Source organism: Oncorhynchus mykiss, chromosome 6 (assembly GCF_013265735.2).
Source record: "Oncorhynchus mykiss isolate Arlee chromosome 6, USDA_OmykA_1.1, whole genome shotgun sequence".
NCBI classification, from domain to species: domain Eukaryota; kingdom Metazoa; phylum Chordata; class Actinopteri; order Salmoniformes; family Salmonidae; genus Oncorhynchus; species Oncorhynchus mykiss.
This window is the reverse complement of record NC_048570.1, coordinates 27,778,295-27,793,774: the sequence shown is the minus strand read 5'-3', so window position 1 is coordinate 27,793,774 and position 15,480 is coordinate 27,778,295. Positions and strand designations below refer to the sequence as shown.

Here is a 15,480-nt window from a genome sequence, read left to right as displayed (position 1 = left end):
TTAAAGGATTCAACGTTTACTTCATAAATTCTAAATGACAATTGGTTACATAGAAATGACAGCTAAATCTGTACTTGCTTATACTGCCTTGCTTTCCAGTCTCCAGTACACTTCTTTTGACCTGAGAGCCTGGCAGGTGCATGTAAAGTCAATAAGTAATGAAAATAGGATTCCTTCACAAAGGAACACAGAGTGACTCCACTTCAAGTTTTCTAGACCCAACATAAAATACCTTCCTTTGCTACACATATTCAGATTGCTAAATATTTGGATGCGCCTTTAACTATACAAAATCAGACATCTGTACATCAATATGTACTTTCATGAACTTGACTCAATACAAAGCCAACTTTCCATGATTGTCTCCAGTCTTCCTCTTATGGACAGACAGAAGGCCTGGTCTATGTTACACCTCATCTGGAGGTATAGTAAAGTGTCTGATGCTGCAGGGGAGATTCTGATCCATTGTGTGGACAAGATCCCAGTCACTGGCACAGAACCACACATGCAGATGCCTGCCAACATGTGTGTCTGGGTGTGATAAGACATATAGAGTGTGTTTACATAAAACTCATCCTGTTTTATGGGCAACTCAAAGCATTACATAATCCAACTTGTGCTTGGAATACTTTGACCCATAGACTGCCAATAGACTTGGCATCAATAGTTGAAGTCGTCATGGCCCGGTTCAGAGGCTAACTATCGTTACCCTATGATATTCTTTGGTCAGTTACACAATATGTAATTAGATTATTTTTTAAAAATGTGACTTCAATAAACCACATTGAACCACAGGAGCAGCAATGACGAAAACATTTTTAAACATTTTTTCGGGAAGGCCAAGGATATATACGTCATAACATTTTGAGATGAAATACAACATTGTAAACCCAACTATATAACATTAACCATTGATAGTGCTGATTCTGAGGAATTTGGCATAATTGTGAGGACTCGTATGCACACATTTATTGTAATTTATTCGTGAGGATTATTTCATTCACCACAGCAATCATACTCTGCAAAATAGTTATCCAACACTGAATGGACAATACAAAGACAAAAAGTAAGACATATTTATACACGCTATATGTATAAAACATTTTAGGAATGCTATAAACTAACCAAGACCCATCATATGAATCAAACTGTCACATGGATGAACAAATTACTTAAACCACTGGAATGTAATTGCTCTCCAATAACATTCTGTTTTTAATTAAAGGCACATTTAAGGCGTAAAATCATCCTTTATGCTGTCATTAAGAAACATTGTCATCGACTTGACAGTAATTGTGCAATGCAGCAGGGCATTGACACTAGAACATTTTTGTGATTCTAAGAATCCTTCCGCTGCTCATAATAACTTGTTTGTTAGTGAAAAACAAATATTGCATGTGGAAAATTCAGACTGATACATTATTGGAATGTCATTTGGAGACATCTCTCAATTTATTTCTGAACTTAATACCTCAGCCATCTCTCAAGAGCCTCAGTTCATTTTTTAAAACAGGCAACCATCCAACACTTGGCTTTACTTTGTTACGATGATATCGATCCATTCTCTGTTGGTTGTAGAATGGACAGATGTGCTTAGCCCTTATTGCCATGACAAGGTAACTGTGTTTTGTGCAGACCTGACCAGCTATGGACAACATAGATCTGTCTATAAGGAAAGCTGTCCATCAGGTGATATCCGTGGAACCTCAAGTACAACTTCTCTTTGTACTCTTGACCTACATGTGTACATGGGCCACTGTAAACAAATAGCTGACAAGTGTGTGAGCCACACAGATATCCTGGGTGGCAGTAGAATGAGGGGACAGTTGTGATTCCTGTTGATCTTCCTTGTACTAGTACTAGTCAACCCCTTCCCTCCCAATCACTGCTGAGGATTTACAAAGAGGGGCGTGGTGGTGGGCGGGCAGGGGGTGGGGGCAGGGGGCCTTGTCCTGGAGGAGGGGCCTGAGCGGGTGGGGGCAGGGAGCTGGTTGGGGATGCAGGGTGTGGAGGGGAAGGGGGGCACATAGGAGGAGGGGGTATATGCAGAGTGGTTGGAGGGAGGGCTGGAGTTGGAGGAGGAGTGTAAGGTGGGGGTGTGATGGTAGGAGGTGGAGTAATGGGAGGAAGAGGAGTGGTAGAAAAAGGAGGGGGTTTTGAGGGCAGTGGAGGCAGTGTGGAGGTGGAGGATGGAGAGGGGGAGGCTGGGGGGCTGCCGGTGGGAAGGGGGAATTTGCCTTGGGGGGGTGGTGGGTTGTAGCCTCTTGGAGGGGTGTAGATGGGGGCTGAGTGATGGTTGTAGTGGGGGTAGCGAGGAGGATTGGACTTGACCCGGGTGAAGTTCATGCATCGGCCCTGAAATGTAGGAGAGAGACAAGGTTAGAATAACACAATGTATTATTTCTGAATCCACTGGTCAGTTGTAGAGGTGGTGTGGTTCAAAGTAAAAAGCAATACATGTATACATTCTCCAGTCTCTATTCATATCTAAGAGACACAGATCTCATGATAAAAATTAGGAAAGTCAGTCACATTGATGTTTCACATACACCAGTGAGGAGATTTTATTTTATGCTATTGTATTGCTTTGTCAGTTGTGCTGGTCAGTTGAATTAGCTGGCATAAAAATGTATCTTGCTTCGAACTGTTACAAACTGAATGGATTGATTGCTACAACACATGTTCCTACAGCATGGCAACCTTTTTAAGAGAGTGTGTGCGCACTGTCCACCATCGACATTTCTATTTCAAAATGACTGGGTTAGGGAGACCAACACACATGCTGTGATTTCCCATCATGATTCATGTCTGCATAGTGTCAGTGCCAAATCCAAAGAAAAATCCTTGCTGCAAAACTTTTACTCAAAAGAAGATGTTTGAGATGCCATCCCAAACAATATCAATGCAAAGAACAGAGAGTACATAGGCCTATGCTTTAAGATTCATGTAGTTTCAAGTTTATTACTCGTGTGTACGGGATACACATGGTAGACAGCTTCCAACAACATGCTTACTTGCAGGTTCCTTCAGAACAATGCAACAACAATAAGAAATAAGAAAAGATAAGAATACGAACATAAAGTAAATTGCAATAGAATAGAATAATAGATTTTAGCATAAGTATAACGTATGAAGGCACAATTCAGAGTTCCAAATGTAGGAGTGGGGGGGGCAAGTGTATAAATTGAGCAGTGTAATAAAAGTCTTGTAGCAACAGCTGTGATGTGTGTGAAGCATGAATTGAAGCAAAAAATGTATACGCAACATGCAACAATTTCAAAGACTTTACTGAGTTACAGTTCATATAAGGAAATCAGTCAATTGAAATAAATTCATTAGGCCCTAATCTATGAATTTCACATGACTGGAAATACCAATACGCATCTGTTGGTCACAGATACCTTTAAAAAAGGTGTGGATTAGAAAACCAGTCAGTATCTGGTGTGACCACCATTTGCCTCATGCAGGGCGACACATCTCCTTTGCATAGAGTTGATCAGGCTATTGATTGTGGCCTGTGGAATGTTGTCCCACTCCTCTTCAATGGCTGTGCAAAAATTATGCTGGAACACACTGTCGTACAAGTCGATCCAGAGCACCCCAAATGCTCAATGGGTGACATGTCTGGTGAGTATGCAAGCCAGCCGGAAGAACTGGGACATTTTCAGCATCCAGGAAATGTGTACAGATCCTTGCAACATTATCAACAACATTATCATGCTGAAACATGAGGGGATGGTGGTGGATGAATGGCACAACAACGGGCCTCAGGATCTCATCAAGGTAAATCATCAAGGTAACTCTGTGCATTCAAATTGCCATCGATAAAATGAGCTTATGAGTTTAAAATAGCTTATGTCTGCCCGTACTATAACCCCTCTGCCACCATGAAGCACTCTGTTCACAATGTTGATATCAGACCACTCTCCCACACGACGCCATACATGCTGTCTGCAATCTGCCCGGTACAGATGAAACCGAGATTCAACTGTGAAAAGCACACTATTCCAGCATGACTGTGGCCATTGAAGGTGAGCATTTGCGACTGAAGTCAGTTACGACGCCGAACTGCAGTCAGGTCAAGACCCTGGTGAGGATGACGAGCACGCAGATGAGCTTCTCTGACACGGTTTCTGACCGCTTGTGCAGAAATTCTTCAGATATGCAAACCCACCGTTTCATCCACTATGTGGGTGGCTGATCTCAGACCATGCCGCAGGTGAAGAAGCCGGATGTGAAGAGGGCACGACAAAGCCTATTGCCCCTCGAGAGACTGAAAAGATTTTGCATGGATCCTCACATCCTCAAAATGTTCTACAGCTGCACCATTGACTGGTTGCATCACTGCCTGGTATGGCAACTGCTCGGCCTCCGACCGCAAGGCACTACTGAGGATAGTGCGAACGGCCCAGTACATCACTGAGGTCAAGCTTACGGCCATCCAGGACCTCTATACCAGGCGGTGTCAGAGGAGGGCCCTAAAAATTGTCAAAGACTCCAGCCACCCTAGTCATAAACTGTTCTCTCTGCTACCGCACGGCAAGCGGTACCGGAGCGCCAGGTCTAGGTCCAAAAGGCTTCTTAACAGCTTCTACACCCAAGCAATAAGACTCCTGAACAGCTCATCAAATGGTTACCCAGACCATTTGCATTGTCCCCCCCCCCCCCCCCCCCCCCCCCGCCTTTTTTATATGCTGCTGCTACTCTCTGGTTATTATCTATGCATGGTCATTTTAACTCTACCTACAGTAGAAGTCGGAAGTTGACATAGACTTAGGTTGGAGTCATTAAAACTTCTTGATGCACCCATCCCATTAGCGGGATCATTTTCGTCAACCACCGCTGAATTGCAGAGCGCCAATTTCAAATTGAATCACTAAAAATATTTAATTTTCATGAAATCACAAGTGCAATATAGCAAAACACAGCTTAGCTGGTTCTTAATCCACCTGGTGTGTCAGATTTCAATAAAGCTTTTCAGCGAAAGCATACCAAGCGTTTATGTAAGCACACTCTCTCAGTAGGCAAAATATTACAAACAGCTAGCAGCCAAATAAATGGGTCATGAAAGTCAGAAAAGTAATAAATTAAATTGCTTACCTTTGATGATCTTCGGATGTTTGCACTCACGAGACTCCCAGTTACACAATAAATGTTCCTTTTGTTCCATAAAGATTATTTTTATATCCAAAATACCTCCATTTGGTTGGCGCGTTATGTTCAGAAATCAACAGGCTCCAGCGGTCACGACATCGCAGACGAAAATTACAAATAGCATAGTTTTTTATAATCAATCCTCAGGTTGTTTTTACAATATATAATCGATAATATATCAACTGGGAATGGAGCTTCTTCAATAGGAGAGAGAAAATGGATGCTCCAAGCTGTTGCGCATACAAAACACTGCTGGCACCCAGCCATACAATGACGCAATGTGATCTTTCTCGCTCATTTTTCAAAATATAAGCCTGAAACTATGTCTAAAGACTGTTCACACCATGAGGAAGCCATAGGAAAAGGAATCTGGTTGATATCCCTTTAAATGGAGCGAAGGCAGGCTATGGAACATGGAGCTTTCAAAATAGAGGCCAATTCCTGGTTTGATTTTCCTCAGGTTTTCACCTGCAATATCAGTTCTGTTATACTCACAGACAATATTTTGACAGTTTTGGAAACTTTCGAGTGTTTTCTATCCTAATCTGACAATTATATGCATATTCTAGATTCTAAGCCTGAGAAATAGGCAGTTTAATTTGGGTACGTTTTTCATCCAAACATCAAAATACTGCCACCTACACGCAATAACTAGTTTTTCAACCAATCCACAAATGTCTTGTTAACAAACTATAGTTTTGGCAATCTACTTTGTGCATGACACAAGTCATTTTTCCAACAATTGTTTACAGACAGATTATTTCACTGATAATTCCCTGTATCACAATTCCAGTGGGTCAGAAGTTTACATACACTAAGTTGACTGTGCCTTTAAACAGCTTGGAAAATTCCAGAAAATTATGTCATGGCTTTAGAAGCTTCTGATAGGCTAATTTACATTATTTGAGTCGATTGGAGGTGTACCTGTGGATGTATTTCAAGGCCTACCTTCAAACTCAGTGCCTCTTTGCTTGATATCATGGGAAAATCAAAAGAAATCAGCCAAGATTGTAGACCTCAAAATCTGGTTCATCCTTGGGAGCAATTTCCAAACACCTGAAGGTACCACGTTCATCTGTATAAACAATTGTACGCAAATATACACCATGGAACCACGCAGCTGTCATACTGCTCAGAAAGGAAATGCGTTCTGTCTCCTAGAGATGAACGTACTTGGTGCGAAAAGTGCAAATCAATCCCAGAACATCAGCAAAGGACCTTGTGAAGATGCTGGTGGAAACAGGTACAAAAGTTACCACAGTAAAACAAGTCCTATATCAACATAACCTGAAAGGCCGCTTAGCAAGGAAGAAGCCACTGCTCCAAAACCGCCATAAAAAAGCCAGACTACTGTTTGCACATGGGGACAAATATCATAGTTTTTGGAGAAATGTCCTCTGGTCTGATGAAACAAAAATAGAACTGTTTGGCCATATTGACCATCGTTATGTTTGGAGGAAAAAGGGGGAAGCTTGCAAGCCGAAGAACACCATCCCAACCGTGAAGCACAGGGGTGGCAGCATCATGTTGTGGGGGGTGCTTTGCTGCAGGAGGGACTGGTGCACTTCACAAAATAGATGGCATCATGAGGATGGAAAAAATATGTGGATATATTGAAGCAAAATCTCAACACATCAGTCAGGAAGTTAAGTATTGGTCACAAATGGGTCTTCCAAATGGACAATGACCCTAAGCATACTTCCAAAGTTCTGTCAAAATGGCTTAAGGACAACAAAGTCAAGGTATTGGAGTGGCCATCACAAAGCCCTGATCTCATTCCTATAGGGAATTTGTGGGCAGAACTGAAAAAGCGTGTGAGAGCAAGGAGGCCTACAAACCTGACTCAATTCACCCAACTTATTGTGGGAAGCTTGTGGAAGACTGCCCAAAACATTTGACCCAAGTTAAACAATTTAAAGACAATGCTACCAAATACTAATTGAGTGAATGTAAACTTCTGACCCACTGGGAATGTGACAATACTATACTATTAATAATAAAAGCTGAAATAAATCATTCTCTCTACTATTATTCTGACATTTCACATTCTTAAAATAAAGTGGTGGTTCTAACTGACCTAAAACAGGGAATTTTAACTAGGATTAAATGACAGGAATTGTCAAACTGAGTTTAAATGTATTTGGCTAAGGTGCATGTAAACTTCCGACTTCAACTGTAGGACTCCAGGTCGGGTTAACAGGAGCTTGCAATGTTTTCAACTTAGGTCCACCTGGAATTGTTTATGAGAAAACATACCCAAAGTTTATTTTCCAGCAATTGGACATTAGCCATCAGGATACTAGGAGGAGGAGGCAGTTTAGTTTGGATGTATTTATGCATTTATATTCCAAACAATAGCCAGTGTTTTGGAACACTGGCTTATGTTTTGGAATATTATACAATAACCCTACGTACATGCTTTGCATTCTGTGCGAGCTTGGCTCTGGTCAGGATTATTGTCAGTGACAATATTGCGTGTATGCCCTCTTTTGTGCTTAAATCGGTTAAGCTGTCTCTCTCCTTGCAATCCAACTACAGTGGATGGGTTACCAGTTGTCTGGGTCTATCTTAGTCCCTGTGGAGCAGCCTGAGAGAGGACTGAAGTGAGAGAGCATGAGGAGCCTCATCCTGTAGGAACATTGAGGCAGGCTGGTGAGACCTTTACTGACTGCTGTGGTTGAACCACTAATTCAAATCAACACTCCTGTTCCCTTGACTCACGTAGCAGAGCAGATTTTTATTTTACTACCCCCTGACCTTTGACAAATTGTACATTTATGAAAGACTACCTGAAATGAATACAAATAGGTTTTACTTCTTGAGTTCAGCTCTCTGACTTCAAAGCACAAACTAATACCAAATGTGGATGAAATATCTACAGCTGATGCAACCCTTGCTGTGTGCCACCACACCATTATGTTTTCTTTGTGTCTTAAATTGAAAACAGTACAGCTCCTCATTAGAGCCCCAACCAATGTGAATGGACAAAGCCATTGATCATGTGACACCATTCATTCCTATGTGAAGACTCAATAGCACATTGAAGCCAAATGAAGTTGGTTAAGATGGCATCTCAAAGATACATAACATGCTCAGTTTGAGCTAATCCAGGAAGTGATGTTGCAGGCTAGCTCAGTGCTCCCCCCTCTTATTGAATAACTCTAGTTGAAGGCCAACCAGGGTCCTCAGTCTGCCATTGGCAACTAAATTGTCCTTATAACTTATTCTGTGTGTGATTTTAAAATTGGTCCAAGGACATACATCTGGTACATTAGAAGCAATTATTGGTACCATGATTGTCTTCTAAAAATGTTGTTGTTTACACGGAGATTTACATTTTTCCATTGACTGGGGATCCTGTTTTCTGCAGTTCTGCACTTGGCCTTGAACTTCCGTGGCTTCAGTGAGAGGGGGCAGTTGTTCTCTCCTGGCACCAACACAGGGGCAGAGGAGAGGAAGCAGGGGCTCAGCTCTCTCCCCACTAGCCCTGTCAGTGCACTGGAACATTGGATAAAGGGAATCGGACTGAGTATGTGATGTTTAGTGCTGGAATCCTGGCCAGATTCTTTCCCTCCCACAGCTGCATTGGTTTGGAGGAAACTATAAAAACAATGCCTTAATTTGAGATCTTAATTGCAACCAGAGCAGGCTTGTTTACTGAGAGTCAACAAGAAAACTAGAGAGCTCTCTGCGTACTAATGAACTAACAGCTTTATGGAGACGAGGTTTCACTCTTACTCTTAATTATGTACGGCTTAGTTGTTATTAATGTCAGCAGTCATTTACAGTGTGATAGGCATTAGAATAGAGTATGCTAGTTTTTATTTTTGCTTTTTAAGTCTTATTTCCCCTCATGTGCTGGCAAAGGTAAATTCATGACAGCATTCCAAGTTCTGATGTCTCTATAATTTCCACTGTCTCTATTTATCATCTTACAGTGGGATGTGCAGACCAATGGAGCTGCAGTAAGCTGTTGTACCTAAGAATAAAAAGCCTCATTGGACATTTTGTGTTCAGTCAGTGCAACAGGCCTTTCATGTGCTCCCCGCAAGGGCACAATGCTTCCACTCGCCCTGCTGTGTACTTTACTGTAATATCTTCACATTCGCATCAACAAGTTACACAATTAACCACATAGCTTTATGTACAAGGAAAAACTAATAAATCAGCCACACTGGAAAATGCTAAAATCTTTGGATAATTATTTGTTTGAGCCCATCCCTCAGATGACATGACTGAAGAACTTTGCTGACAATGCACTTTAGCTCCATCCACCCTGAATAGCTACACATTAATTCAGGTTGAACTTCCTGTGAAGGAGGAAGTAGAGTCGACTGAATCAATCTTCCTCTCTGTTCACATTCTCCTCAGCACAGCCCAGTCGAACCTGACCACAGCTCCAGTGGAGGCTTCTGAGGGGAGGACGGCTCGTAATAATGTCTGGAACTGAGCAAATGGAATGGAATCAGACACATGGAAAACATGTATTTGATGTATTTGATACCATTCCAATAATTCCGCTCCAGCCATTACCACGAGGCCGTCCTACCCAATTAAGGTGCCACCAACAACCTACGTATGCACAGCTCTCAACGCAGCCTGTAACTCTCAACGCAGATATTAACTCTCAACGCAGCCATTAACTCTCAACGCAGCCTGTAACTCTCAACGCAGCCATTAACTCTCAATGCAGCCATTAACTCTCAACGCAGCCATTAACTCTCAACGCAGCCTGTAACTCTCAACGCAGCCTGTAACTCTCAACGCAGCCTGTAACTCTCAACGCAGCCTGTAACTCTCAACACAGCCTGTAACTCTCAACTCAGCCATTAACTCTCAACACAGCCTGTAACTCTCAACACAGCCTGTAACTCTCAACACAGCCTGTAACTCTCAACACAGCCTGTAACTCTCAACACAGCCTGTAACTCTCAACACAGCCTGTAACTCTCGGGGGGGTTTCTAAAGTCATGGGTGCCAGCTCACTACTACTGTAGTTTTCCCAGCAGTCCTCTCTTTCTACAGTATGTGTGTTTTATTACTGGCAGCTGTGCCCATTTATGTTGCTACATTTTCTTTTGCTTCAAAATGTACTCATCATGCAAAGCCTGATTCATGCGTCACCAAATAAAAACACAGACTGGCTTTATGGAGGAGGAGGAGGAGGAGGAGGGAGTGATGGAGTTTCTAATGGAATAATGGACTGTACCCCTTAGCAAATTACAAGTAAAAACGTTAACACAAGATTTTTTTTGCCTGGATTTCATAGTTCCCTATTGAAGTATAACTTATTTAAAAATCTTATTGTTTAATAGTTGAAAGTCACAACATCTGATAGATTGGCCAATGAACATCATGTGGCAATATAATAGTATAGCTACAGTATGTTTTAGAGACTTCTGTACAGAACACTTGTGTAACTATACGCCGGTTAGTTACAGGTTGCTTGATCAGGAAAATTGCAAAAATAATTCAATTTTCTTCCAGTGGAAACCATGACGTGTTTCATAGAGCCCTCGGTTCCATATGACGCAGGCAGAGTTGGATTGGAGAAGGGGGCCTCACATGAACCTTGCTCTGTCTACATGTAATCCAGCTTGTTTGGTCTTACCTTATCTCCTGGGTGTGGTCGCATCACAGACACACGGTCATAGCCTTTCCTCACCAAAACCCACAGAGCATCCAGCTTGCCCTGCAATCACAAAGCAGTACACAATACCAATAAGATGTGTTTTGTGCATGGTTTTGTGTTGGTGTGACTATAAGTTGCTATACGACATACACACTATACTAATACTTTACATGAATTTCCAGGGATTATCTTTGAACTCAACCCATAACTTCATCATTTTCTCAATGCATGTCTATCTGTTACCAATTAGTGTTCACTTTGTAGATTGAAATTCAATTTAATTATAAAACAGCTGACCCAAATTATTATCAAAGCCAGAACCTGAACAAATGATATTTGCTCATTGTGAATTCTGCATAGACCCAGCCATTGCTAAGAGGTTGGGGAAGGGGGCAGAACAAAAATAATCTGTTTTTCTACACAAAACTACTGGTTCTGCAGCCCTTGTCCCCTGGACGTCAGTCCAGTGTGTATCTGGTTTCAATTAGCCATCCCCTGCTGACTGTCAGGACATATAGAACCATGCCTTTAACTCGTGCCTGGCCCTGTGTGTAGAGGCTCCATACCAGTGGTCACGTAAGGACTGGGACCCCAACATTAAAATATGAAATGCCTACATAATAAACTCCAGCTTCAACCCATCCTATCAGTCAAATACATGGCCATATATAAAGGAACCTGTGTTGAGTATGTGATTGAACTTGACAACTGTGTGTGCAATGTATTGTCCAGGTCAATACCTTAATTGGTGAGTACCACTTATGAGGGCCAGGAGGCTTGCACGTGCCATTGTTGAGGATGCGAGTCGGGGTCTGTATAAACTCCTGCTCGGGCATCTTCACCCTGGCGTTCTTGGCCTTCTCCAGCTTGGCTCCCTCCTCAGTAGAGCCTTTCTCACCCCAACGCACCTGATAAATAACAAGAGGTTTTCAGACCGGTCTAGCTTCATTTCAACCACATTCAAGCAGTCGGATCAACCACTTAGTGTGTGCTTGGTTGTTTGCCATTGCTGTTCTTTCAAACAGAGTCTTCCTATGTCAAACAGCATGGAGAGGACAGCTGTAGATTGTGAGGGAGGGCAGGTACATTACAGTAGTATGAAGTACAGTAGTGGGAATGAAAGCTGGTTGTCAGAACTTAAACACAGCAGGGCTCCAGGGAAGCTCACCTCCATCCTTTTGATTCCACCCACACCTCTGCCCCCATAGTAGGAAGCATCAACCGTGGGCCACTTCTTCTTGGGCATCCCATCTTCTTCCTCATCCTGAAGTGGGGGGAAATAGAGAGAGTGTTAATTAAAGACAGGTGTTAATATCTCACATTTGGTTCACAGTATCTAAGACAGGGTTAATAAAAATGTAGGTCAGAGATGATTGATAATTTCACACACACTGTTGGTTCTGAGATACAGTTTAAACACCAAGCCCCCTGTTTCTCCATCTTTCATATACACTGCTCTGTCTAATATTTCAGGTCCTGGGTATGATTTCCTTTATTTTCTAAGTCAGTCTCCATCTACTCACTCTCCCCCTCGCCACATTACCTCCAGTCCCGTCCGTGGCGTGCGTCAGATCAGAGGAAATTACAGAGTCCACAGCCCACCTCTTCATGTTTCAGCTCTTTCACAGGCCCAGATTCAGACTAATTGAATCCATCAGGACTATGATCAGGGCCGGCCAGGGAGGAGGTGGCAATAACAATAGGCTGACGCCATCACCCTCACTGACCCTCAGAGAGACACAGACAATGGGCAAAGAGCTTCACAGAAAAAAAGAGGAGATACCTCCTATATGATCTAATTGAATTGGAGTAGGGGAGATGCTAACTTCACCAATTTTGTGTGGACATTCCATGTGCCGGGTTAATGAGGTGATTTTACGACAATTGATATCTTACAAAATCAACATCTAATCATAATGATATCAGTTGAGAAAACAAGTACTTGGATCGTGTCACTACGGTATACACCTGCCTCTCTATTCTTTCCTGATGACAACCATAGACACGTACCCCCCCCCCCCCCCCCCCCCACACACACACACAAAAAAAAAATGGGTCTATAATAAAAAGGAATTAATTGCAACATTTATGAAAAGATGTGTGCTGTAAAAAAGCTTTATGACGTTTAACTGAGTCACATTTGATAGAATTCTGTTGACAGTTGAAAACGTTTGTAAGTAGAGTCATTTGCGGCGCTGTTTGTTGTTCACTGTGAAAGTATTTATTGTTGTGAAGTACTGATAGTTTCATCTGATTAGTCAGTGAATTTCCAGAGGTCTGGAGGGATTTCAAGGAAAGGATTCCAAACAGATGGCTCAAATAAGGCCTTAGTTGAAACCTTTAACTTGAAGAAAATCCCATACAGTGAAGTAAAGGGATAATTATTCTCAAATTTCTTTTTTATCATACTGTACATGGGGGGGTATAAAAATTGATTATCAATTTGTACAGTGGCTGTCCAAAGAAGATCTCCTGCCTTTTTTATCAGAATGTATTTGCTGGGAGTAACGGGTGGTTCAGGACTACATGAGGTGTGGAAAAAGACAGGTCTTCATAGTGGGAGGGTGTTGTCCTGACCATGCTCTGGTTGATGGATACAGTACTACATATCTATCATGACACTACTTCAAAGACAAAACCACAGCAATTGGGCGGGATAAATATCTTGGTCATATGTCAGTCTATAAAATCATAGGGGAATATTCCAAATGGTCAGTGAGGTTTGTGATAATTGAAGAAAATGGACCAAAATGCAATGGTTTCCAACACCTATTAACATTCTAAATGGTTTTGCTACATGTCAGTCAGTCAACTATAACCTGGTAGCCTACAGTAGTGTATCTCTCTATTTCACTAAAACTATCCACCAAAAGTATTATTACTTTACCTATAAAACAAATGGCTGAAAGTGTATTTCTCTTCTGCTTAATGGCCATTACATTTAGAGCCATATCATTGTGCTACGGTGAGTGAACAGAGACTTCTCTACCCTTCCAGAGACAATCCCTAACTATAAAGTCAGACATACTGTGGAAAATCTAACCCACACTCCAACAGTGATTAAGTAAAGGGTTTCTTTTTTTTCATGTGTTTTTTTCTTACCGAACTGTCTTCCAGGACTGGTGGTGGCTCATGGATCATCTGTTGTTGGGGGGGTGAAGAGACAGAGTTTACATGAGCAGGAAAGAAAACAAACGTGTACTTCAAAATACACATTTAAAAACAGGGTTACATGAAATCACATGGCTCAGGAATCGTTTTTTTTCTCTCCCTTGTTCAACTATTTACAAGCGACTGACCTAGAAATCTGCCATCCAGATTCCTAAACGTGGGATGTTGGTTGGGTGGGGAGCGGAAGAGGGGTGGGGGAGAGTGAATGGCATGCGAGTGTATGCTCCATGCGCACTTGTTTTTCTGTTTTCAACTGTGATGAAATTCAAGGAAACTGTGTAAAGCGTATTGCAGGATAAGGACATCTTAAAACATTTTACAGACAGCTTTTGACTACCAGCTCCTCCTGTTGGATTTAGGCAGAGCCCTGTGATGATGTAGTAGAATATTAGAATCATTTAAATGTTTAGTAAATAGAGATAAAACTGTATTTTCCTCAGATTCTCTTCTCAATCTATAGCAAGATACATGTTTGTGGTGTGTCTATGGCCAACAAAATGTTGAGCAACTATAACTGTAAGCACTTAGAAAATAACCTGGCCAAGACAATTAATATACATGACTTGAAATGATACTTATTTTCCTCTGTGCTTCCCAAAGCCTGGAATTCTAGCTGATTTCCCATGGTAACCTAGCATCACTTTCCCAAACAGTGCTGGGCAAGGATTTCCACCGAAAATAACTGACAAGAACTATAAAGGTAAGGAGAGAGAGAGTAACATAGTAAAAACTGGCATATTTTTCTGCGTCTTTCCAACTTTTCTGTTTCCAGGCTGGTAAAACAGATATTGAAAGGGCAATACACACCATAGACCAGAAGTGTTGCATTTTGTTAGGCATGGTTGGGAGGGAGAGGCAGTAGATTAGAGTTGGCATGGAGTTAATCTGAGAATGACTAACCTATGTATTCTGGGAAAAAGATGTGACCTCATGGAATTTGTTTTAGGAGCTTTGGCAAACATGAACACTGTGTGATTGTGTAACCTACTTCCCATATCTTGATGATGGCGTAAGTTTCCTCTCTCCTCTCAATGTTTTTGTCTAAATACTAGAACAATACTGAGAAGCTACATTGCCCTTGACCTCCATGAGCTGAGGGGGCAGCGGTTCTGTGACCTCCAGTTGAACAAATGACTTCAGAGGGACTAATTACTTCAGCACACATTTACCACTGGGCTTTGACCTCTGGTGACCTCTGGGCATAATGGACTAACAAAATCAATTGGAGGCCAAAAAGGCCAAGGAGGCTCATCCTTCACTAACTCATAACCATCTCACCATGGGAATGTTGTTCAGGTAAGTAAAGGAGTGTGCTCGGAGTGTGCCAAGGTCATACATAAGAACTCTGGAAAATAAATCCATGATCACAGTGTATAAACAGTATAAAAAGTTGTCTCAGAAAAGACTTAGTGGAAATCCTGTTGCTACACATAAGTTTACCTACCGTAGAGGGCTATTTGTGTTTCATTTAAAAAGGTTACAGCTTGTAAGACACTGTCCATGAGTGTGAATGTGACAGATAG

The 15,480-nt window shown here is 41.8% G+C and overlaps 1 protein-coding gene across 2 annotated transcripts in view; it reads right to left on the bottom strand.

Annotated features, from left to right (window-relative positions):
* The window catches only part of LOC110525650 (anthrax toxin receptor 1), a 54,822-nt gene continuing 39,342 nt past the window's right edge, over positions 1 to 15,480 (bottom strand). For both annotated transcript variants that reach the window (XM_021605973.2, XM_021605971.2), the window contains 5 exons: positions 13,889 to 13,927; positions 11,955 to 12,050; positions 11,527 to 11,694; positions 10,766 to 10,846; positions 1 to 2,355 (listed from right to left, as the gene is read on the bottom strand). In XM_021605973.2, coding sequence (XP_021461648.2) covers positions 1,897 to 2,355; positions 10,766 to 10,846; positions 11,527 to 11,694; positions 11,955 to 12,050; positions 13,889 to 13,927 — 843 coding nt within the window. In that variant the 3' untranslated portion in view covers positions 1 to 1,896. The remainder of the gene's footprint in view (positions 2,356 to 10,765; positions 10,847 to 11,526; positions 11,695 to 11,954; positions 12,051 to 13,888; positions 13,928 to 15,480) is intronic.